The sequence below is a fragment of the Brassica rapa genome, chromosome A06, assembly GCF_000309985.2.
Source record: "Brassica rapa cultivar Chiifu-401-42 chromosome A06, CAAS_Brap_v3.01, whole genome shotgun sequence".
NCBI lineage: Eukaryota > Viridiplantae > Streptophyta > Magnoliopsida > Brassicales > Brassicaceae > Brassica > Brassica rapa.
In genome coordinates, this window is record NC_024800.2 from 7856897 (window position 1) to 7880740 (window position 23844).

General features: G+C 36.0%; 6 protein-coding genes across 8 annotated transcripts; all 6 read right to left on the reverse strand.

The window, feature by feature from the left end:
- Positions 1–2881: 2881 nt before the first annotated feature.
- LOC103872714 (FCS-Like Zinc finger 12) lies at positions 2882–4147 on the reverse strand. Its single transcript, XM_009151143.3, has 2 exons — positions 3293–4147; positions 2882–3167 (listed from the first exon to the last, which is right to left on the reverse strand). The coding sequence occupies exons 1-2, from the start codon at positions 3859–3861 to the stop codon at positions 3017–3019; spliced, it is 720 nt and encodes a 239-aa protein (XP_009149391.1). The 5' UTR covers positions 3862–4147; the 3' UTR covers positions 2882–3016.
- Positions 4148–5072: 925 nt separating this feature from the next.
- LOC103872716 (AT-hook motif nuclear-localized protein 13) lies at positions 5073–8488 on the reverse strand. 2 transcript variants are annotated; one of them, XM_033272573.1, is made up of 5 exons: positions 6793–8488; positions 6627–6681; positions 6422–6553; positions 6167–6328; positions 5073–6065 (listed from the first exon to the last, which is right to left on the reverse strand). In XM_033272573.1, the coding sequence occupies exons 1-5, from the start codon at positions 7068–7070 to the stop codon at positions 5895–5897; spliced, it is 798 nt and encodes a 265-aa protein (XP_033128464.1). In that variant the 5' UTR covers positions 7071–8488; the 3' UTR covers positions 5073–5894. The 2 variants fall into 2 exon arrangements, with proteins under 2 accessions (XP_033128464.1, XP_009149395.1); XM_009151147.3 differs by having other exon boundaries at positions 6627–6679; positions 6779–8488.
- On the reverse strand, positions 8276–11125 carry LOC103872715 (AT-hook motif nuclear-localized protein 13). The gene is made up of 5 exons (XM_033272572.1): positions 9426–11125; positions 9300–9352; positions 9081–9209; positions 8834–8998; positions 8276–8747 (listed from the first exon to the last, which is right to left on the reverse strand). Exons 1-5 carry the CDS (start codon positions 9760–9762, stop codon positions 8520–8522), a joined length of 912 nt encoding a protein of 303 aa, XP_033128463.1. The 5' UTR covers positions 9763–11125; the 3' UTR covers positions 8276–8519.
- Positions 11126–11136: 11 nt separating this feature from the next.
- On the reverse strand, positions 11137–13222 carry LOC117125868 (AT-hook motif nuclear-localized protein 13). 2 transcript variants are annotated; one of them, XM_033272571.1, is made up of 5 exons: positions 12829–13222; positions 12696–12757; positions 12466–12594; positions 12206–12376; positions 11137–12101 (listed from the first exon to the last, which is right to left on the reverse strand). In XM_033272571.1, the coding sequence occupies exons 1-5, from the start codon at positions 13163–13165 to the stop codon at positions 11886–11888; spliced, it is 915 nt and encodes a 304-aa protein (XP_033128462.1). In that variant the 5' UTR covers positions 13166–13222; the 3' UTR covers positions 11137–11885. The 2 variants fall into 2 exon arrangements, with proteins under 2 accessions (XP_033128462.1, XP_033128461.1); XM_033272570.1 differs by having other exon boundaries at positions 12696–12760.
- An 857-nt stretch (positions 13223–14079) lies between these two features.
- Positions 14080–14864, reverse strand: LOC103872718 (ethylene-responsive transcription factor ERF017). The gene has a single exon (XM_009151149.3). The coding sequence runs from the start codon at positions 14600–14602 to the stop codon at positions 14135–14137; it is 468 nt and encodes a 155-aa protein (XP_009149397.1). The 5' UTR covers positions 14603–14864; the 3' UTR covers positions 14080–14134.
- A 205-nt stretch (positions 14865–15069) lies between these two features.
- Positions 15070–20546, reverse strand: ARF19-2 (auxin response factor 19). The gene is made up of 11 exons (XM_009151150.3): positions 19510–20546; positions 19126–19238; positions 18942–19037; positions 18809–18865; positions 18553–18708; positions 18381–18465; positions 18198–18288; positions 17622–18121; positions 15918–17551; positions 15643–15833; positions 15070–15557 (listed from the first exon to the last, which is right to left on the reverse strand). Exons 1-11 carry the CDS (start codon positions 19550–19552, stop codon positions 15374–15376), a joined length of 3150 nt encoding a protein of 1049 aa, XP_009149398.1. The 5' UTR covers positions 19553–20546; the 3' UTR covers positions 15070–15373.
- Between the last annotated feature and the right edge of the window lie 3298 nt (positions 20547–23844).

Consider the following 23844-nt stretch of genomic DNA (forward strand, 5'->3'; position numbering starts at 1 on the left):
CATATTTTTTGAAATTTTCTAAAAAATCCATGTGTTAACCCCTTCGAAAATATTGAGTTTTTGGTATATACTTTATATATTGAAAGCCTATAATCTTTAGTGTTGTTTTAAAATTTCTAACCACATTCTACATTTGTATTAATTTATTTTAAGCTCTTTTTCATGGTATATGGTAATTTTTATAATTTGTTTTATCAATTAATTTAGTAAAACTTCATAATACTCCCTAAAACGATGAACAAACTACTAAAATAACTATTTTCTTGAAAAACGGAGACAACAAAGGCTCCAAACCTCTTCGAACATCATCATACGTTAGTGCATGATGCAACTATGCATTAAAACAATATTGTTTTATTTTTTAAAATTTTCTCAAAATCCATGTGTTAACCCCCTTCGAAAATATTGAGTTTTTGGTAAATACTTTATATACTGAAAGCCTATAATCTTTACTGTTGTTTTAAAATTTCTAACCACACTCTACATTTGTATTAATGTATTTTAAACTCTTTTTTCATGGTATATGGGAATCGTTATAATTTTTTTTTATCAATTAATTTAGTAAAACTTCATAATACTCCCTAAATCGATGAAATAAATACTATAAAATAACTATTTTCTTGAAAAATGGACACAACAAAGGCTCCAAACCTCTTTGAACATCATCATACGTTAGTGCATGATGCAAATATGCATTAAAACAATATTGTCATATTTTTTGAAATTTTCTCAAAATCCATGTGTTAACCCCCTTCGAAAATATTGAGTGTTTGGTAAATACTTTATATACTGAAAGCCTATAATCTTTACTGTTGTTTTAAAATTTCTAACCACATTCTACATTTGTATTAATGTATTTTAAACTTTTTTTCATGGTATATGGGAATCATTATAATTTTTTTATCAATTAATTTAGTAAAACTTCATAATACTCCCTAAATCGATGAAAAAACTACTATAAAATAACTATTTTCTTGAAAAACGGAGACAGCAAAGGCTCCAAACTTCTTCGAACATCATCATACGTTAGTGCATGATGCAACTATGCATTAAAACAATATTGTCATATTTTTAGAAATTTTTTCATAATCCATGTGTTAAACCCCCTTCGAAAATATTGAATTTTTGGTAAATACTTTATATACTGAAAGCCTATAATCTAACCACATTCTACCTTTGTATTTATGTATTTTATGATTTTTTTCATGGTATATGGGAATCGTTATAATTTGTTTATCAATTAATTTAGTAAAAATTTATAGTACTCCCTAAATCGATGGAATAACCACTATAAAATCACTATTTCTTGAAAACGGAGACAACAAAGGCTCCAAACCTCTTTGATCATCATCATACGTTTGTGCATGATAAAACTATGCATTAAAACAATATTGTCATATTTTTTGAAATTTTCTCCAAATCCATGTGTTAACCCCCTTCGAAAATATTGAGTTTTTGGTAAATACTTTATATACTGAAAGCCTATAATGTTTATAGTTGTTTTAAAATTTCTAACCACATTCTACATTTGTATTAATGTATTTTAAGCTTTTTTCATGGTATATGGAAATCGTTATAATTTGTTTATCAATTAATTTAGTAAAAATTCATAGTACTCACTAAATCAATGGAATAACCACTATAAAATCAATATTTTCTTGAAAACGGAGACAACAAAGGTTTCAAACCTCTTTGAACATCATCATACATTAGTGCATGATGCAACTATGCATTAAAACAATATTGTCATATTTTTTAAAATTTTCTCAAAATCCATGTGTTAACCCCCTTCGAAAATATTGAGTTTTTGGTAAATACTTTATATACTGAAATCCTATAATCTTTACAGTTGTTTTAAAATTTCTAACCACATTCTACATTTGTATAAATGTATTTTAAGCTCTTTTTCATGGTATATGAGAATCGTTATAATTTGTTTATCAATTAATTTAGTAAAACTTCATAGTACTCCTAAATCGATGGAATAACCACTATAAAATCACTATTTTCTTGAAAACGGAGACAACAAAGGCTCCAAACCTCTTTGAACATCATCATACGTTAGTGCATGATGCAACTATGCATTAAAATAATATTGTCATATTTTTTGAAATTTTCTCAAAATCCATGTGTTAACCCCCTTCGAAAATATTGAGTTTTTGGTAAATACTTTATATACTGAAATCCTATAATCTTTACAGTTGTTTTAAAATTTCTAACCACATTCTACATTTGTATTAATGTATTTTAAGCTCTTTTTCATGGTATATGAGAATCGTTATAATTTGTTTATCAATTAATTTAGTAAAACTTCATAGTACTCCCTAAATCGATGGAATAACCACTATAAAATCACTATTTTCTTGAAAACGGAGACAACAAAAGCTCCAAACCTCTTTGAACATCATCATACGTTAGTGCATGATGCAACTATCCATTAAAATAATATTGTCATATTTTTTGAAATTTTCTGCAAATCCATGTGTTAACCCCCTTCGAAAATATTAAGTTTTTGGTAAATACTTTATATACTGAAAGCCTATAATCTTAACTGTTGTTTCAAAATTTCTAACCACATTCTACATTTGTATTAATGTATTTTAAGCTCTTTTTCATGGTATATGGAAATCGTTATAATTTTTTATCATTTAATTTAGTAAAACTTCATAATACTCCCTAAATCGATAAAATAACTACTATAAAATCACTATTTTCTTGAAAACGGAGACAATAAAGGCTTCAAACCTCTTTGAACATCATTATACGTTACAAAGAGTGTATCAAACAAACTGATAATATCAGTTTTTATTAGTGTTTCAAAAAACTAACATATTTTTTGTTGTCTGTTTTATCAAGATTGTTTATATTTTGTTTTGCCTAGTTATAGAAAAAACTCACAAGCGTAAATATAATATGGCTTTATGAAAAAAATCATACCAACAAACAAACAAGGAAAAAAAAGAATTTGGGGGTATAATCAATCAACGCTGATCACAATTCTAAATTAGTAAATCCTTTATATTACGAATATTCCAGCTGGAGAAACTTGTCCTCCGGTACACCGAGAGCTCAAAACCTCAATGCTTGTCGATTTATGTTGCGCGTCTATATTATCCTCCATTATTCTCACCGATCTACACTCTTTACTACAAAACCCTCTATCGCCTCTGCACATTGAATAACAGAAACATCCGTGAATCAATTCTCACTTAATATGGAGTATTAATGTAAAAATGTGTCTCAAGTTAAAAAAAAAAAGAAAAAAAAAAGACACGTGGGTAGAGGAGCTTACTTGTACATGTAAATGTCTTTGCCTCGAAGTTTCTTCTTACACAAGCAACACAAACTCAGAAACTCTTGAGAATCTCTCATCAACACATCTCTCTTCTTCGCCGCTGATTCATCAGCTGTTTCCGTCGATTTGTCCAATCTCCGCTCACGACGATCACCCTCCGGTCGATCATCACGAAACTCAAACTCGTCGTCGTTGTAATAAACCTTGCTCACGCCATCACGACGACTCGTGACGCAAGTGTATTCTTCAGAGAGTTCAATCTCCGCCTCAAACTGATTTCTCCGGGGACAATGAACCGGGTTTGAGCTGTTCGAACCGGAACCAGAGTAGTAAACCGGGTTTTGTCTCGACGACGAGATCTCTTGCCGGTTGAGCCTCATGATGCTTCCAGATTTCTCAAGCGCAGCGACGATGCCTAAGCCGACTCCACCGTCATCGTACCGCTTCGAGCTACCAGGGGAGGGGAACCTCATGTCTAAGGGACATCTCGGACTCGTCGTGAAGTTTCCCGGCGAGAGGATGGATCTATATCCGGGGACAACCATGTGGGAATTGCTTAGAAGCATAATTAAAACGCTTGAAGAGGAGGAGGAAGCTATATTGAGGAGGAAGAGCAGTGGAAGAAAGAGAGGTTATAGGATGAGTTTGTAGGAAAGAAGATAACTTGGAGAACCTAAAGACGTAGAGCCCCATCGCATATCCGCATTTTTACGGGTCGGATATTCGCATTTTTCTTGAAAATCTCCTTAAACGGCATTTATGTACGCTTATTATTAAACTATTATCATCTGTATGCTTATTATTTTTATCACTGACTCTGTTTCATATTAGTTGGTGTTTAAGATATTTGCACAGTTATTAAAAAATTGTTAATTTTCATTCATTTTACATTAATTAAACTTAATCAAACCAATAAAATTGTTTAATAAAATATAATTGGTCAAAAACACCAACAAAATTACTCCAATTAAAATTTTACATAGAAATCTGAAAACATTATTTAAGCTAAAACTAAAACAAAATCTTAAAACACCAATTAAAATGAAACATCGAAATAATTATTTCCATCTATGTCTATATATTTACGACCAGCGTTGACTATTATTATTTTTGGTAACTTTAATTTTAATAGTGGCTACTATGTCCAACATAATCTGGTAACAATATTAGATTACGTGTGTTGAATCATTTTCCAATTCATGTTCGATTAGTCATTTGTTTTAATTGGTTAATTTAGTATAGTTTTGTAATAGAACGTCTATGCCAAGAGAAGAAATGTGAAAAGTACGTGATCTTGTTTTTATCTCGTCTCCAAGTGTAGCAACAAAGAAAGAAGTTTAGGATACTTAATTAATTTTATTAGAAAACAAATACGTGTGGTTTTGCAACATTGACTTCATGATCAACAGTTCCAACTTCCAAAACAAAGACTTGTGGATAATTTTTATTTATTTATGAGTTAATGATATTGGAGCTATAATAAAATAAATAATAAGATGCTGATTTCACTACTTAGGTTCCGAATTGTAACAGCGAACTGAGCGGTACGAGACAAGCAGTTTGACTGCGTTGCGGTTTTAATAATTATAAAAAAATATAAATATATAGTATATGTAGAGATTTTTGTTACTGTTGATTACGGTGCGGGATAGATGTTACCATTCGAAGCTTTAGGCTAGCGAATACTCGTTGAAATTTTTTTTTTTCAAAATAAGTATCGTTTTAGAGTTTCAATACAAAATTTATTAATAAAATTTTCTACTTTATTTTTTTATTGGTTGAAATATGGTTAGATGTATATGTAATTATGTTTTTATTTTAAAAATAAACAAAATTATATGTTTATGTTTTATTAATATGTCTGCAAAAGGGGCGAGTATACATTTTGTGAATGTACGGGAGAAGATTCAAGGAGGAAAATACGAGTTTGCTTCTTTTTTTTTTGGTTTATATGCGACACAATCATAGATGAATCAATTACAGTTTGAAAGACCAGTGGTTCCAAAAAAAATTGCATGCTAATTTTGTTGAGATCCGTACAGATTTAATCTCCAAAACTTTAACCGGAGTTATGGACTAAAAAATAAAAACTAACCCTCCGTTGGTTTAATACTGCTTTTGGACTATGCATGTGTGTTGGACTTTTGATTAATGAGTGTTGGTTCTCAGAACAAAAAAAAATCATTATTATTAAGCCATACAAATTTAGATAAGTTTTCGTTGATAAGTAAAAGTCAAACAGATTATGAAAACTATAGTTAGTTTTTTGGTTTGTACTGACCAATTTTTTTATTGAAAACAGAGAGAAGATGTACATTACGAGAGATTTTTTATAAAAAAAATTGAATTGAAACCTCTTGGAAACCAAACCGGATCATTCGTTGATTACAGAATCATCACACAATCAAAAGAAACTAAGTAACAAACTAAAAGTATGAACCCAACCCTACTTTAACATCTCTCTCTCTTTCTATTTATCTAAAACCCAAAGCTACATCGAAGAGAAGTATGAACAAGAAGAAGACAAGAGAGTAAGAAAGATCAATCTACTTATGGACAATTCTGATGGAACAGAGAAGAAAACCCATGAACCATTTGCTTATTGAGCATTGTTGCCAGGAGATTTACTAGCATTTTCCTCTGATGACTTGCTTGGTCCCTGAGACTGAGGTAATCCTGGTCCACCACCACCACTTGAGTTCAACACATTGTCTGGTCCCGAAGCTGCGCTCAGTTTCACTCCCTCTGGTACAAAGCTTCCAACAATGACCTATATATATAAAAACAACAACCAGAACCAAAGTCAAGTCTCTTGAAGGGCTCCGTTAACTAACTCGACGTACAAAGGGTTTGAGAAATGGAGTAAGTAACCTGGAATGGTGATCCAGCTACAAGCATTCCACCAACACGACCCCCCACAGTCTTGAAATCAGGACCAGCCAGAGACACGTTCAAGTTACCAGTTGTGGTCACAGTACCATTACTCTCAGTACTCGAGAAAACACCTGACATAGCAGTGATAACATATGGGCCCTGGATATATAAACACAGCAAAAAAAAAAACAGATCACACACAGTACCTAAACAGAGCTTAAATCAGACCAAAAAGGACATGAAATGTTATACCTCATACTTAACTAATCCAAGACCAAGAGGATTGTTAGATAGCTCCGCAACAGATACATCTCCTAAAGCTGAGAGAACACAGACGTGGCGTGGTTTTTGATTCACAAACGCCAGTAACTTGGCAGCTATGTCCTGAGTGAGTACAATGGAAAGATCATAACTTTTGAACTAAAATCTCTTAAAGGTTCAAGATTTGGCACGTTACCTCTCCAGCATTGATGTTAATGACATGAGCTGTAAACGATCCTTCTTCTCCTCCTGCACACACACAGACATTAACTGTAAGCAGTGATCACAAAAGGGTATCAAGAAAAGAAAGAAAGATGGAGCCTTTTGCCCCGTCGGAAAAAAAACGACCTCTAGCAGGCGGGCCAGCATTTGCACCACCGCCGCTATCTCCACCATCCGGAGGAGCGTACTTCCTCGGTCTTCCTCGTCCTCGTTTGACTTGCCTCCACGGTTGTTGGGTCGCGACGGAGGCGGAGTAAGGCGATCCGTCGGGCATGACCCCTTGCAGAGCTTGAGGCTGGCGCAGAGAGAGAGCCCCGACAGATGAACGGTTGTGCATGGCCTGAGAAGTGGAGGTGGGACCCGCTAACGCGGCGGCGGCGTTGCGGTTCTGCTGTTGTTGGGTTTCTTTAGAATCCATTCGAGAGAGAAAAAGGAAGAAACTTTCTTGGAAAGACTCTGTTTTTGCGAGAAAGTGAAGGTTCTTTGAGCTAACACGAGTGTTCTTCAGATATATATAGTAGTGGTGACTAGTGAGAGACGCTTTTGTATTTTATTTTGATTTAGTTAGAAAAATTAAATTAAATAAATCATTGGCTTAGGTGTTTTCACTTTTCAGGGGATTTATTTTATCGCTTTTCATATTAATGAAATAAATATAAAGATCTGGTTTACCTTTAGGATATAGTTTGTTAATCTGCAGGAGAAGATTCAAGGAAGAAAATAACACAAACATTTATCAAAATTTTATTCAAATAAAAACAAATGCACATGAATTACTAAGAGAATAATGTATGTTTAAATGTGTCAAACTATAAATTTAAGAAGAGAAAATGTATATACTATGTAGATTCCAAACTAATTGATAAACTTAACTTACTAATTTTTAATTCTATGAAATTTATAACAAAAAAAAAAGAAGAAGATAGACCAACATGAATGTCAAACTGATGTTAGTACACAAAGATCCAAATTTATTTTCTGTAAATAAACAGAAATGTAACTTTCAACATCTGATTTCATATGAACTAGCTCCGGTTATACTATTATACCACTCGGCCGTTATATCCATCCACTCTTCTTCTCACATACATGTCACGAGATTATTCCAATTCACCGGCCATGTGATTTGTAATTAGTTTTGAGGGATAATCAATGAGATGAGAACAAATCATTGAGATTCCAATTCGGCTTGTCAAACAATTTGCTAGTACAAATCATTTATGAAAAAATAATTGCCAATATCAAGAAATACATACACTAATATCATCAACAATCATGTTAGTGAAACATCTAGACAGAATAATCCGGATCAGGTTAAGACTATTCGTTTGCAAGGGAATCGAGAGCTTGCTGTATGGTTTGATTCGAGAGCTAACAGCTAGTTATTTGATTAATTCATTATAGTACTAGCTTATTCTTTAAGACAAACATTCTTTTAAATAAAGAATCACTTGATGTAATCCAGTCTTTTGAATAAGCCATACAAATTTAGATAAGTTTTTCTTTGATAAGTAAAAGTCAGACAGACTATGAAAACTATAGTTAGTTTTTTTCGTTTTGTATTGACCAAATTTTTTATTGAAAACAAGAGAAGATGTAAATTATGAGAAATATTTTTTTATAAAAAAAAATGAACTGAAACCTTCTTGGAAACTAAACCGGATCATTCGTTGATTACAGAATCATCACACAATCAAAAGAAACGAAGTAACAAACTAAAAGTATGAACCCAACCCTACTTTAACATCTCTCTCTTTTTCTGTTTATCTAGCTACATTGAAGAGAAGTATGAACAAGAAGAAGACAAGAGAGTAAGAAAGATCAATCCACTTATGGACAATTCTGATGGAACAAAGAAGTCAACCCCTTAGTGAGAAGGACCCATGAACCATTTACTTATTGAGGATTGTTGCGGTGGAAGATGGTGAGGTGGTTGTGGCGTAGAGTTTCCAAGAGATTTACTAGCATTTGACTCGCTTGGTCCCTGAGACTGAGGTAATCCTGGTCCACCACCACCATCTGAGTTCAACACATGGGCTGATGCTGAATCTGTGCTCAGTTTCACTCCCTCTCGTACAAAGGTTCCAACAATGACCTATATATATATGAACAACCATAACCAAAGTCAGTCTCTTGAAGGTTCCGTTAACCAAACTCGTTATTTGAGAAATGGATCGTAACCTGGACTGGTGATCCAGCTACAAGCATTCCACCAACAAAACCCCCCAGAACCGCGAAATCAGGGCCAGCTAGAGACACTTTCAAGTTACCAGTTCTGGTCACAGTACCACCATTACTCTCAGTATTCGAGAAAGTAGCTGACATATGAGTGATAACATATAGGCCCTGCATGCATACATAAACAGAGCTTAAATCAGAGTAAGAAGCAAGTAGTACTACTGCACAAGGACATGAAATGTTATTATACCTCAAGCTTAACAAGTCCAAAAGGATTGTGAGATTGAATCACCGCACTAGATACAGCTCCTGAAACTGAGAGAATACAGACGTCGCGTGGTTCTTGATTCACGAACGCCACTACCTTCATAGCTATGTCCTGAGTGAGTTAGATGATAACTTTTTTTTTAACTAAAAATCTTTTAAAGGTTTAAAGATTTGGTACACACAAGACGAGACACATTACTACCTCTCCAGTATTGACGTTAATGACATGAGCTGTAAGCGGTCCTCCTCCTCCTCCTACAAACATTAACTATAAGCAGCCAGTGATCACAAAAGGGTAATCAAGAAAGATGGAGTCTTTGAATGTTACCTGAAGCTTTGCGCGGCTGCTTAGTACGGGAGCCAAGAGGACGACCTCTGCGTTTAGCAGGTGGGCCAGCATTTGCACCTCCGCCATCATTGACATTGACATTGACATTGACATCAGGAGGAGCGTACTTCCTCGGTCTTCCTCGTCCTCGTTTCTCGATGGAGGCGGAGTAAGGCGATCCGTGGAGCATGACCCCTTGCAGAGGTTGAGGCTTGCGCAGAGAGAGAGCCCCGACAGATGAACGGTTGTGCATGGCCTGAGAAGGGGCGGTGGGACCCGCTAACGCGTCGGCGGCGTTGCGATTCTGCTGCTGTTGGTGGGTTTCGTTAGAATCCATTCGAGAGAGAAAAAGGAAGAAACTTTCTTGGAAAGACTCTGTTTTTTGAGAGAAAGCGAGGGTTTTTTTTAGCAGAGTTCTTCTGATAAATTATATATATATAGTGGTGACTAGCGACTAGTGAGAGACGATTTTGTATTTTGCTTTTTGTTTTATTTTTATTTAGTTAGAAAATTAAATAACTAAATCATTGGTTTTTAGGGGATTTATTTTTATGGGTTTTTATGTTAATTAAATAAATATAAATATCTGATTTAGTTTTAGGATATAGTTTGTGAATGTGCAGGAGAAGATTTAATGAATAAAATAACACAAGAAAAATTATTCAAATAAAAACTAATGCACATGAATTGCTAAAAGAGAATAATGTATGTATATACTTTTCAAACTATAAATTTGAATAAGAGAAAATGTATATACTATGTAGATTCCAAACTACCTGATAAACTTAACTTACTAAATTTTTAATTCTATGCCATTTGAAAAAAAAAAATAGACCAACATGAATGTCAAACTCATGGTAGTACACCCAATATATATTTTCAGCTGAGGACACACACAAAGATCAAACTTTATTTTCTGTAAATGAACAGAAATGTAACTTTCAACATCTGATTTCATATGAACTAGCTCCGGTTGTATTATGATCCCACTCGACCGTATTATATCCATCCACTCTACTTCTCACATAAATGTCACGAGATTATTCCAATTCAACGGCCATGTGATTTGTAATTAGTTTTGAGGTTAATCAATGATATGAGAAAGCATTACACTTTTTTTTTGTCTACGCTAGCGACTATATATAGTGATCTGACTTAATTAGACCAACACGCAGCAAAAGCAGTTGTTAAAAGGTTAAGCCATGCGCATACCTTAAGCAACCGGACACGTTAAACCAGAAGCTGTGAACATAGAGAGAGGTACATGAATATAGAACTATAGAAGAGATGTTGAGACAGCTAACGAATAGTATTAAAGTCCACTTAGTGTGTTATCGTGTGATTCAAGTAACCTAAAATTTCTATTTGGTGATAGGCGGTCTTGTTCAAGAATTTTTTTCCTTCCACTGTTGAGATCAATTCGACTTGGTAGATTGCGTAGTTAGTAGGTGGCCATAAGATGTGTCTGTTCTTGTTAGCAAAACAAGATAAATTGCATTTACCAAGAGCATTTCTCAAACTCACTTCATGGGTCCAAATTTACACGCTGGTAAAACGTGATATCATCAAGCTTGATGATTGCAACGAAATCTCATAACCAACCAAAACAAATCAGAGTATTCGTATTGTGATTCCTTTTGAAGACCAATATTATCAGTCAATCCTAACTATAAAGATCAGTCATTCCCGAAAGGAAACACTTCATCAAAACCTTCCTCGTCATATCACAAGGAAGAACATTGCTTGTCAAACAATTTGCAAATTGCAAGTACAAATCATATATGAAAAATAATAGCCATTATCAAGAAATCCATACACTAGTAAATAGCTAAGGAAACAATTACTTACTTTTAGATGACACATGAAGGTTTACACTTTTAACAATATCACTAACATATTATCATCAACAATCATGTTAATGAAACATCTAGACAGAATAATCCGGATAGTACTATTCGTTTGCAAGAGAATCGAGAGCTTGCTGTATGGTTTGATTCCAGAGCTAATAGCTAGTTATTTGATTAATTCATTATAGTACTAGCTTATTCTTTAAGACAAACATTCTTTTAAACAAAAAATCACTTGGTGTAATCCAGTCTTTTGATTAAGCCATACAAATTTAGATAAGTTTTTCTTTGATAAGTAAAAGTCAGACAGATTATGAAAACTACAGTTAGTTTTTTGTTTTGTATTGACCACATTTTTTAATGAAAACAAGAGAAGATGTACATTATGAGAAATGTTTTTTTTTATAAAAAATGAACTGAAACCTACTTGGAAACTAAACCGGATCATTCGTTGATTACAGAATCATCACACAACCAAAAGAAACTAAGTAACAAACTAAAAGTATGAACTCAACCCTACTTTAACATCTCTCTCTCTCTTAAGAAAGATCAATCTACTTATGGACAATTCTGATGGAACAAAGAAGTCAACCCCTTAGTGAGAACCATTTGCTTATTGAGGATTGTTGCCAGGCCAGAGGGGACGATGGTGAGGTGGTTGTGGCGTAAAGTTTCCAAGAGATGTAGTATCATATTCCTCTGATGACTCGCTTGGTCCCTGAGACTGAGGTAATCCTGGTCCACCACCACCAGTTAAGCTCGATACATTGGCTGGTGCTGAAGCTGAGCTCAGTTTCACTCCCTCTCGTACAAAGGTTCCAACAGTGACCTATATATCAAAAAAACAACACCAGAACCAAAGTCAAGTCTCTTGAAGGGTTCCGTTAACCAAACTCGACGACTATAAAAGGGTTTTGAGAAATGGATCGTAACCTCTACTTGTGAACCAGCTACAAGCATTCCACAAACACAACCGCACACAACCTTGCAATCAGGACCAGCTAGAGACACTCTCAAGTTACCAGTTCTGGTCACAGTAGCACCACCATCATTACTCTCCGTATTCCAGAAAGTACCTGACAAATCAGTGATAACATATAGGCCCTGCACATTATAAACACGGATCACACACAAGACCTAAAGAGAGCTCAAATCAAAGCAGAGAGCAAGAAGGACATGAAATGTTGTTATACCTCATACTTAACAAATCCAAGAGGATTGTCAGATTGAACCACTGCAATAGATACAACTCCTGAAGCTGAGAGAATACAGACTTCGCGTGGTTCTTGCTTCATAAACTCCACTAACTTGATAGCTATGTCCTGGAGTACGTACAATATAGGAAGAGATCATAACTATTTTTAACTAAATTTTCTTAAGAAAGTTCAAGATTTGGTACATACAAGACGAGACACATTACTACCTCTCCAGCATTGACGTTAATGACATGAGCTGTAAGCGGTCCTCCTCCTCCTCCTCCTCCTCCTACTCACACACACACAGACATTAACTGTAAGCAGCCAAAGGGTAATCAAGAAAGGGTAATTAAATGTTACCTGAAGCTTTGCGCGGCTGCTTATCACGGGAGCCAAGAGGACGACCTTTGCGTTTAGCAGGTGGGCCAGCATTTGCGCCTCCGCCGCTATCTCCACCATCAATGACATTGACATTGACATCAGGAGGAGCGTCTCGTTGCTTGATCCCGAGTTGCCTCCAGCGTCGTTCGGCCACGACGGGGTAAGGCGATCCGTCGAGCATGACCGCTTGTCGAGGTTGAGGCTGGCGCAGAGAGAGAGCCCCGACAGATGGACGGTTGTGCATGCCCTGATAAGGGGCGGCGGCGGCGTTGCGATTCTGCTGCTGTTGCTGTTGGTGGGTTTCTTTGGGATCCATGGAAGATTCGAGAAAGAAAAAGGAAGAAAGTTTCTTGGAGAGAAAGTGAAGGTTTTTTGAGCTCACATGAGTTCTTCAGATATATATATATATATATATATATATGTAGTAGTGACTAGTGAGCGACGACGAATTTGTATTTTACTTTTTGTTTTAGTTAGGAAATTAAATAACTAAATCGTTGGTTTAGGGGTTTTCACTTTTCAGGGGATTTATTTTTATGGTTTATTTTTTATGTTAATTAAATAAATATAAAGATCTGATTTAGCTTTAGGATATAGTTTGTGATTTGTGAATGCGCAGGAGAAGATTCAAGGAAGAAAATACCAAAAACATTTTATCAAAGTTTTATTTAAATAAAAACAAATGCACATGAACTAATTACTAAGAGAATAATGTGTATATTTTCAAACTAAAAAAATTACTAAGAGAAAATGTACTATGTAGATTCCGAATTAATTAATAAACATAACTTACTAATTTTTAATTCTATGACATTTAAATAAAGGAGAAAGACCCACATGAATGTCAAACTGATGTTAGTAGACCCAATATATACTTTCAGCTGAGGACACACAAAAGATCCAACTTTATTTTCTGTAAATGAACAGAAATGTAACTTTCAACATCTGATTTCATATATACTAGCTCCGGTTACATTATGATCCCACTTGACCGTGTTATACATACCCATCCACTCTTCTTCTCACATACCTGCTCACGAGATCTAATTCCAATTCACCGGCTATGTGATCTGTAATTAGTTTTGGGGTTAATCAATAAGATGAGAAAGCACAACACTTCTTTATGTCTAAGCTAGCGACTAAAGTGATCTGACTTAAAAGCTTTTTTTATCATCTGATATTGGGCCCTTAACAAACAAAAATTCGGGGGAAGACAAAATAATCATAATCGAAATAATGTTCCAAAAATAGTAAACATATATATATCCAAAGTAAAATTCTGGATTCAAAAGTTCCAAAGATAGACGGAGCAATCATAAAGCGTAGGAGAAAGCTCATCATCATCATCAAACCCGGGGAACAACCCGAAATCCGAAGCGAAGTTACCCGACCCAACCGTCGGAAGCACACTCTCCACCAACTCCCACTCTTGCTCTTCCTCCTTCTCCACATTCTCTTCCGCGTTAGCAAACCTCGCAGCCGCTTCTCGGATCTCCGTTCGCGACATATTTTGCCCGCCGGCGATAACCGGAGGATTATCCGGGAAATTGAAATTCGCGCCGCTCCCTCGGAGGCAGAAGAGAGCAGCGTCGAAGGCACGCGCCGCCTTCTCGGGGGTGTCGTAAGATCCCAACCAAATACGTTCTCTGCTGTTGGGAAGTCTGATCTCCGAAACCCATTTCCCCCATCTCCTCTTCCTCACCCCTTTGTACTTTGACTGCATCGACGATGATGATGACGACGATCCCTCCATCACCAAACCAAAACCGGTTCGATTCGGTACGGTACGATTCTTTTTTTATGGTTTAGTGAGTCTTCTTCAGATTTGGATTGAATATGTATGTATACGACGAGTGAGCGAAGAGTGAGTTTTTTGACTTTTTGGCGCGTGAAGAAGATAATAGTCAAACTCAAATGCCAAAGAGAGCGCAGCGCGTCTGTTTTACTTACCGGTCTAATAAAACGTCGCCAATTTTCAGGGGAATTGCCACGTGGCGGATATATGAACAAGCAAGTCACTCTCACGCGTGTAAACTCAGCTGAATCTCTGAGACTGCTTTTCCTTGTCCTTGTTTTCCACGTGATCAAATCTTTTGTTTTGGTTTCTTCTACTTCAGGGTTCAACATTTCTCTGAGTAGGAGAGAGAGAGAGAGAGAGAGAGAGAGAGAGAGAGAGAGAGAGAGAGAGAGAGAGAGAGAGAGAGAGAGAGGAGGAGCAAAGGATAATAATTACTGAATACGACTGATTGTTTTAGTTACATTACATTAAAGTATCTGTAGAGAGACTTTTAAGTAGACTTTGTCCTTAGTTCACAGGTTGCATAAAATAAGGAAACAAGAGAAAGACAACAACAACATTAAAGTTAGAATGAAAAATCAAATCACTGTCCTATAAAAATCTATATATACCTCTTGCAGCATCCTTCCTTTTCTTCTTCTCAGTTTTGTTGTTTGCAGTACATACACACACAAAAAAAAGCTGTACTATCTGCATCTTTTTGATGTATTTGCATCTTTTTCTTCTCTACCTGTTGAATGAAGCTGCAGCAGATGTGTCTTCGTAGTGTACTTTCCAAGCATTTCCGCTGTCTGTTTCACTGCACGCTTGGTTTGTGGTTGGGATAGCTGCAAGGTCTCCGTCTAAGCTCATTTGCTGCACTTCTGCTGATGACAGTATCTTTATGTTTTGCACGCAGTTCACAAATTCCCTGAAGAAATAGAAAACAGACAAGAATAATCAGAATGTCTGAAATATTTTTGACTGATTCAGAGAGAGTTTGGTCTGGAACTTACTCCCAAGGATCATCACCAACAAGCAATATATCGTTTTCATGATCTGTGTAGACGAGTTTCCAGTCAGAGATTTGTGGGTCCTCAAGCTGTCCTTCGATGCCAAACATTCTCGCCAAGTCATTCCTGAGCTCCTCGTAGCCGCTATAACGGGTAACATCTATTGATCTTCCCACTGACCCTCGTTTTTGAACCTTCATATTTTGCGTTACAAAACATCTCAGTTGCAACAAGAATAGATCTTTGATTTGAGAGAGAGAGAGAAAGATTTTTCTAACCTTTGTATATGTTCGCATTCGTTGAGCCTGATTAGGCCAGATTCCACCGTTCATAATCCCTGAATCATTGATGCCACCGATCTCATTTGAACCTCCGGACTTAAAGGGAATGCTGGGAATACCAAATGACTGAGAAGCACTTGATAGCTCTGTCTCGATGTCTCTTGGCGCATTGCCATAGTTTGGTACTACTAAGTTCTGAAAGTCCTTTTGAGAATAGAGAGCATCAGGATTCACAGCTTCGAGATTACCAGCGAAGGCTAAGTTGTTTCTTGGATGCTGAGATTGTTGGAGGTCTCCATCAAAACCGAATGATGGTAATGGGAAAGTCTGTTGCTGCTGCTGTCCAGGACCAACAACAACGTCAGGACAGTATGTTGTTCCCGCTGTGGTTACATCGATTTGATCTGTTACTGCGCCTTTAAACTTGTACTGTTCACCAGCGCTCTTCAGATTCACCATACCTTGTTGGACTGGATTAGATGCAGGTACAGATACTGCTTGTCCTTGTTGTTGATTTCTGCTCAGGAAGTTTGTCGGTGAAACATTATCATGTCCGGTGTTATTGGCGGATGGAGAGGTTGAACAAGAAGGAGCTTCTCCATCTATGTGACCAGATTGTGATCTTACAATAGGCTTGTTATTATTCATGTATCCTTGTTGCTGATGATGACTCGCCTGAATCTGTGGAGGCTGCATGAAGCCGTTATTATTACTCTGTGGCAAGGGCTGTTGATTCTGAGACGACAGAAGCTGTTGCAGTTGATGGCTTTGTGTCTGTTGCAACGACGATAACTGTGGCTGTAAGGACGAGCTTCCCGGAGGAGGAGTTGACTGCTGCTGTTGCTGTAGTTTCTGTAGTAGCTGCATCTGAAGCTGTTGTGAGGGGCTTGGTTTTGATGATTGTTGTTGTTGCATCTGGAGTTGCTGAGGATTTTGTTGTAGTGAATGCATAGACGACTGTTCCTGCTGGTTTCTCAATAACTGGGTACTGTTGTGCAATTCCAGTTGCTGCTGAAACTGCAATTCTTGCGCTGTCATTTGAGACGAGCCTTTATTCCCAGCGGAGACTATGTTCTGATGGGTCATTTTAGCACCGTTAGAGAGTATTGACTGCTGCTGAAGCTGAGACTGAGTAAAACCAGCAGACTGATTCTGACAAGAGACTTGGTTAGAAACAACACTCACCCCATTGTTTACAGAACCTGAGTTATAACCCCCTTGCTGCTGATGCTGATGATGTTGCTGCTGCAGCTGTTGATGTGACATCTGTACTTGTTGCTGCAGCTGTTGTTGAGACTGCACCATGGCTGGTTGTGCTTGCATCTGTTGACTGATATGGCTAACCATGTTTGGTTTGTTGAACTGAGTATTCGCCGGAGATAGGTTTGGGGATTGGAAGTTCAACAGCTTTGAATGGTCGTTGGGAGCAAAATTGTTAGGTAGGTTATAAGACGACGGTAGCTGAGTAGTAGCAGCAGCACCAGCGGACAATGGGTTGTTCTGCTGCATACTCATCCACTGAACCAGGCTTAAACCAGGAAACATCGAACTCTGCGCGTCTTTCATCCCAAACTCTTCTCCCATCCAAGGCATTGCTCTTTTGAAAGCGTTCTCCATGTCCAACTCATCATCTGCAACATAAAAACTCAATGAGAGTGTCTGAGAGATAGATGAAAGTATACATTTGGAAGTGAGCTTTACCTGGCATCCCTGGTTGTCTCGGGTACTTAGGTCTGAAAAATGGAGGAGGGCATATGTAAAACGGAGTTATAACAGGTTCAATCTCCCAGATGGAGACTCGGCTTGGCCTATCTCCAGCTGTTGATTCATCCCATCCCACCTGAAGGTTACGCCATTGGGAGCCTTTCCATCTGACAGGGTCAAGATCACTAATACCGGTGACTGTACCCATATATCTTCGAACACCACAATCCTCCGTTTCAAACATCATCCGGAACCGCATTCCAAGAGATACCTGAGCGTACAACGCTTTGTTGTACTTGGCTAGAGGAACTACAAACTCTGAAGGACTCGCTCTTGGGTTGAAGAAGATGGTGAAAGGGCTGCTGTTGGCATTGGCATGAGCTGCAGCTGCGAGAATCCCAATGTGCATACTGTCGCTGGATATGACCGATGAGGAAAGAGTCGGCGTTTGTCTGTTTGCACGTCTTATACCCAACGTTAGCTGTGATTTCTCATCTCTGCAACACAGTTTAAAACCTCTAATGAGAAAAATAAAGTCCATTTTCTGCTTAGTGTTAGTATGAACTCGTATACCTTACAAACAAAACTGAATCCCCAGCGAATAGTCTCTTTGTGCTAACGAAAACGCTCCAACCAGTGGTAAGCAAGTGTCTTTTTGGTTGGCCTGAGATCAGATTACAGCAAAGGAAACAAATCAGACTTGAAGTTTATCAGTTCTTTAAGCTTATAATAAACCAATCCTGAGATGAATTATACCTCGATAGATATGTCTAAAGGTCCATGTGGTGTCGTGTAAATCTTTAGCTACAATCTCTTGTGCAGGTGGTTGCATCGAGAAATCCTATTTGAAGCATCCTCAGAAGTTTTAGCAAAAAAAAAAAAGGAAACAAAACAGTTTGAGAGGTGCTTTGATCAGAGAGAGACGTACAAGTGGAGGGAATATTTTCTCAGCAGCACGACGTGGTACAGAGAATCCACCGTGAGTGCTGGTGTCACTCGCTGTAAGAGTCTTGCAGAAAAACTCAGTAGGTTGTCTGTTTATCTTCAGACCCATATCAGAAGCTAGCAATGCTTCTCTGTCGTACTGATACACATTTTGAGTGATCAAGCAAAAATTAGCTTTTAAAGTTTTTTAAATCTCAACCACAAGTTAAAAAAAATGAGGGAGGGTGAAGATTTCAGACCTTATTCACAGGTTGAAGAGTCATTTGTGCATAGACTTCATCGGTCTCGGTATCAGCCTGATTCAGATCATGATTAGTTCTTCTCCTTTCTTTGATTTTGATTCACAAGTTTTTAGACAAAAGAGGGGCTTACATGTAAAGTAACACTATGAAGCAAGCAAATGAGCTTAGAAGGAAGATTTGGGTAGTTTGGGATAAAATCAGTTTGCTTCTGCATCGATGCTGCAACCTGAAAAAAGAGTCCATTGGTCATACATATATCATTATTACTTGGATCAATTGTTTCAAACGCTAAAGAATTGCGTTTGGAACCATACTTGCTCGCTATGTCCTTGAGGGAAGTAAACAACAAGACTTCCGACAGGAGGCAATGAAACAAGAGGGCCAGCACAAGCGTGCCATAGCTGAGAATTGATTGCTTTCTTCTCTCCTGTTCATCACACCCAACAACAAAAAAAAGAACAATTTAAAAAAAAAAAAATGTTTTGCGTATATTCAATGTAAAAGTCTGAAGCTTTAATCAAAAAATTTGCGGCATTTATGTAACAACAACCACTGTATTAAATACAGTGAAACGAACTCGATTTGTGCCTTTCTGCTGACTAACTCCATAATAGAATCCAATTTTTGAAGAGATGAAATGCAGAAACTTTGATGAACTCCAAATCCAGAAAGCTTGAGAATGATTAAAAGGGTCGTACCTTCTGCTGGATTGGGATGAAATCCATTAGATGGAGCCTTCATGGTTGCCCAAAAAAAGAAAATAAATTGTCTTTTCTTCTTCTTTTGTTGTTTCAAGGAAACAGAGTTCTTCAACAAATCTGTATTTGCTCTAAAAAGGGGTAGAAAGAGAAGAGAGCACAAGAAGAAGAAACTAAATAATGATTTTCAAACAAAGGATCATTCTTCTGCTAAATACTTCACTTTGAGCAAAGATTTAAGCTCTTAAAAAGCTTTTAAAACCTTTCTTTTTGGGTGTTTTTCAGATTCTCAAGTGTTTTCTTTTCTTTCTTTCTTTTTGTTTTTGTTTTCGTTTTTTTTTTTTTTTTTGCGATTTGAGATTTTAAGCCGATTGGGATCGGATACATGCGGAAAGATGAAATCTTTTCTTATGCCCTTTGACGTGGCACCCCCCACTTGATGTCTTCCTCTTCTCGGTCCCATCTTTTTTTATTTTCTTACTAATCATTTTTTTATTTTTATTTTATCTTCTTCAGATTTTAATTAATGTTGTTGGATAGTCCACGGTTTTATAAAAATCTGTTAATTTTCCCTCTTTCGATTTACAACTGTAATTTTCAGTATATTTTAATGATGTGGAAATTTGTAGTGCAGGATGTATTTTTGTATGTCGGATTAAAACATGAGAAGCTTCAATACATTTAGAGATCGTGTTAAAGTATCTAGTAACAGGATATGTTTGATAAAACTGAGGATTAGGTTCGGCGGATCGAGAAATGTAAGCCGAATCAAGTAAACTTTTAATATTAAATAATCAAACCGTAAACAAATATAAACTCTTTTTTAGAAGAAAAGATGTCCCACTTTTTCTTCATACACAGATTCTTTGTTACTAAATAACTAATAAATTTTTTACCACAAATAAATAACTAATAGAAAGAAAAGTTTCACCAAATAAAATGTTTTTTATTATTATTAAACGAAAAAGACCTTAAAGCTCATCTCATATTTTGTTATTTGTCATAAATTGTAATGTGTATCTATACATATAATCACTGTTTTTTTTTGAACAACACATATAATCACTGTTTATTTATATGGATTGGTCCAAAATGAGACATGAGCCGTGTTCTTTTGATAGCCGCTCCTAACTAGCGGTAGCGGCAAAGAATTCAACGTCACAAAGACAAGATGAACAATTTTGTAAGTGATTTTGATTATCACAGCTTGCCGCAGCGGCTGAAAAAGGTGATGCGACTGTCGCCTATATTTACAGCGTCCAATTTCGTTATCGCGTCTTGCCGCTGCGTCTCAGTTTTGTGTATCAGAAATTTCAGTAGCGGCCATTTTAGTCTTCGGTTCCGTCAAGTTTGGCTCCGTCGTAGTCTGTTTTTTCTGACGCTGACGCTGCGATCAGCGTTCATGAAAAGAACAGAGCTATGTCCGTATAATGCGAGAAAAAGAACGAGTCATGAACCAACCTTGTAATTAATTATTTATAATCAACTCATAAAGTAGTATTTTAAATTTGTTTATTAAGATTATAATAATATTCCTTTTGATACGCAATGGAGCACCCACTAGCCGCAAAAGGAGGAGACCTTCACATGTTTACAGAGCTACGGACATCATTATACTCCAATTAAAGCTAAACTTCATGTGTAATAATTAAAATTTTCAGGGAACTAAATTATTAATCTTCTCTGAGATTTTTTTATAATATAAAGTTTTATTTTATTATGTTTGAAGTGCTTTACAATTCATCTGGACATGAGTAGAGTAGTTCCTTACTTTCAGCTCTCTACGTGTATATATAAATCTAGTAAAGCAATTTTCGTTTCAACGTCATCTTTCTTATCGAATTAATAATAGAGAACATTGTCTGGTTTTCATATGGTTCAACTTTTTTTTCCTTGGTAAACATGTATTTTAGTTGATAAAAACAGGTAGGAGTTGAAAAAAAAGTGGATAAAAACAGGTAATTTAATTTCTCTTTTTATTCTGTTTTGCCTGTTTTGAGAATATATCTATGTAGTGGGGGAGGTTTCAACCTAATTGTTATCTATGTATTTACTTATTAAGTACTGAGTCTGAGACTTTAACTTATTCTATGTTTAGATAAATGGGAATTTGATTTTGGAATAATTAAATATGTTTCGTGGACAACTCTGACTCTTTTTCTAAAGGAAATATTCTCTACTGGTTTTATGTCAATATATATTCTGAAGCTGATTGCCAATTTATACACCTAGTATCGTTTAAAATCTCTTTTAGTTTGCCAAATATTCGAATATCGTATAACAAAAAGAATCCAGGTATCCCTGTTAATCAGCGTTTTGACATAACACAATAAAATAAAGCCGGTTCGAGCTTGAAATAAAGAATTTAAGTGGTAACCTTTCAGTGAAAACGTATGATATGTGACAACACTAGCTAGACATTAAGCAAAACTAGAAGACCTCATATAGTGTTCAACGTATAGAGGTTATTAGACAAATAATACCAGAGATTAGTCATAAAACAAATGTATAGGATGAAAAGCTCAAAAGATATGGCACCAAAAAGGTAAATCTCAACAAGACAACAAGGATGAGAGTAGGCATGCTTTAGGTTGTTTTCCCTTTTGGGTCAATATTTTCTGCGCGTGGAGTGCATATGTACGTAACAATAGAAACCACTCCTCATCAAAACGAATTAACCATCTTAATAACACTCAATCATTGTTTAGATTAAATTCTAGGTGTATCACCTTTTTTACTTCACACTTTTGACTTTTGCCTCTATACGATACATTAATATAAATATGCATTCAGGAAACTTTCCTCACATCGAAATTGCATGTATTTTATCGTACTCACCGTATAAATAAAACTTGGTTTTTCTCTTTAAAATATATGAATTCCCCAATTCCTCCCTGCATTTTAATTTACAATTACAAAAGGGTCAATATATAGTATAGTTTTATGTTTTTGTTTTTGTTTTTTGTTTAAAACATTAAAGAAATGTATGTGCACGTGAGTGGAGGTGAGCATGCACGTGAGGTGTGGCAGACGATGTTGGAAGAGACAGGCTCTAGACTCCGACCGAGTCTTTCGGTTTAACCAAAATGGTTTTGCTTTTGAGTGAGTGTGTGACTCTGTGTCCCTTCTCCTCTTTGTAACGACACTCTCTCTCCCTCATTTGTTCTTATATTTCCCAACCAACAATATTCTATTTTCTGTAAACCGGATTTTAGACGATCTTAAATATCTTGTTTGCTCACTAACTTAATCCAGCAGTACAAGTAAAATAGTATGTTCTTACAACGTCACTACTTAATTTTTATTATCACGTACCAAAGCTAAGACTAATTCACACAATATGTGGAAAGACTCGTATATAACATTAATTTAAACCACTTATAAAAACCATAGATTCTATAAACAGTATTAGTATCTATTTTGTATATCATTTTCATAGATAATTAAGTTTTAGAGCCATTTATTTGTTTTCATCAGTATACATTAAGAGATGCTCTAAGCGCACGAGACATATCGTGTCAAAACACTGTACATTACGCAATAGAAATCAACATCAATGCACATTTCCCATTCAAGCGTTGTCAAGTAGTAAATATCATTTTCGTTCACGAAAAACTAATATTTTATAGTCTTTTAAAAACATTATTTTTATAGTCGTTTTCCATATACATATGTATGCATGGGTGTGTAGGCTACCACTGTTAAATTATGTGAACAATTATGTTGTGTAATATTCGAGAATATTGTTTGTAATATTATTTAGACAAAAAACATGTGGCTGCTGGTAATGAGTATTACATGATGAGGGATAAAAATTATAGAGAGATTGGTCAAACCCAGACAGCTTCTACATATCTAGAGACAGCTGCACATGTATGTCACTTATTGATGCATATACATTTAGCGTGTGTATACGTTTATGCTAAACTCTATCTTATAGTAAATTACAAAACCTAGGATATTATATATTTCCACTGCTTAATGTACCGTAAACTTCTTGTTTTGTGTAGTTAAATATGCTTTTATTTTACTTAAGAATCTAAGATGTTCGTGGCCACTCCAAATTTGTTCTGCGTCTCACCGTGATCTGTCGGCGTAAGGAAGAGATCGCAACTGAATATTTTCGAGAAAATTATTACGTAACTGTTTAGGGTTTAATCTTCTATCTTCTTTACCACCGTGATAATATATATCTCGATATCGTATATATATGAATACCCTTTAATTAATCGTACAAAAAGCTTTTGATCGAACATGTACACTTTTTCTTTTGAAAGACTATAATTAATGTTCAGTATTATGACACCAGCTGATATTGGCTTAAGTCATCCACAT

What these genes read in the sequence shown, in the direction of transcription:
- LOC103872716 (XM_009151147.3), bottom strand. Translation starts at nt 7,070, where the DNA reads ATGGATTCTAAAGAAACCCAACAACAGCAGAACCGCAACGCCGCCGCC. An exon ending in TTGGATTAGTTAAGTATGAG is followed by an intron (nt 6,329 to 6,421) that starts GTATAACATTTC and finishes TTATATATCCAG; the next exon opens with GGCCCATATGTTATCACTGC. An exon ending in TAGCTGGATCACCATTCCAG is followed by an intron (nt 6,066 to 6,166) that starts GTTACTTACTCC and finishes TTATATATATAG; the next exon opens with GTCATTGTTGGAAGCTTTGT.
- ARF19-2 (XM_009151150.3), bottom strand. Translation starts at nt 19,552, where the DNA reads ATGAAGGCTCCATCTAATGGATTTCATCCCAATCCAGCAGAAG. An exon ending in GAGACAACCAGGGATGCCAG is followed by an intron (nt 17,552 to 17,621) that starts GTAAAGCTCACT and finishes TTTATGTTGCAG; the next exon opens with ATGATGAGTTGGACATGGAG. An exon ending in GTTGGTGATGATCCTTGGGA is followed by an intron (nt 15,558 to 15,642) that starts GTAAGTTCCAGA and finishes CTATTTCTTCAG; the next exon opens with GGAATTTGTGAACTGCGTGC.
- LOC103872715 (XM_033272572.1), bottom strand. Translation starts at nt 9,762, where the DNA reads ATGGATTCTAACGAAACCCACCAACAGCAGCAGAATCGCAACGCCGCC. An exon ending in GCAGCCGCGCAAAGCTTCAG is followed by an intron (nt 9,353 to 9,425) that starts GTAACATTCAAA and finishes TAATGTTTGTAG; the next exon opens with GAGGAGGAGGAGGACCGCTT. An exon ending in TAGCTGGATCACCAGTCCAG is followed by an intron (nt 8,748 to 8,833) that starts GTTACGATCCAT and finishes ATATATATATAG; the next exon opens with GTCATTGTTGGAACCTTTGT.
- LOC117125868 (XM_033272570.1), bottom strand. Translation starts at nt 13,165, where the DNA reads ATGGATCCCAAAGAAACCCACCAACAGCAACAGCAGCAGAATCGCAAC. An exon ending in GCAGCCGCGCAAAGCTTCAG is followed by an intron (nt 12,761 to 12,828) that starts GTAACATTTAAT and finishes TGTGTGTGTGAG; the next exon opens with TAGGAGGAGGAGGAGGAGGA. An exon ending in TTAACGTCAATGCTGGAGAG is followed by an intron (nt 12,595 to 12,695) that starts GTAGTAATGTGT and finishes TACGTACTCCAG; the next exon opens with GACATAGCTATCAAGTTAGT.
- LOC103872714 (XM_009151143.3), bottom strand. Translation starts at nt 3,861, where the DNA reads ATGCTTCTAAGCAATTCCCACATGGTTGTCCCCGGATATAGATCCATC. An exon ending in AAAGACATTTACATGTACAA is followed by an intron (nt 3,168 to 3,292) that starts GTAAGCTCCTCT and finishes TTCAATGTGCAG; the next exon opens with AGGCGATAGAGGGTTTTGTA.
- LOC103872718 (XM_009151149.3), bottom strand. Translation starts at nt 14,602, where the DNA reads ATGGAGGGATCGTCGTCATCATCATCGTCGATGCAGTCAAAGTACAAA.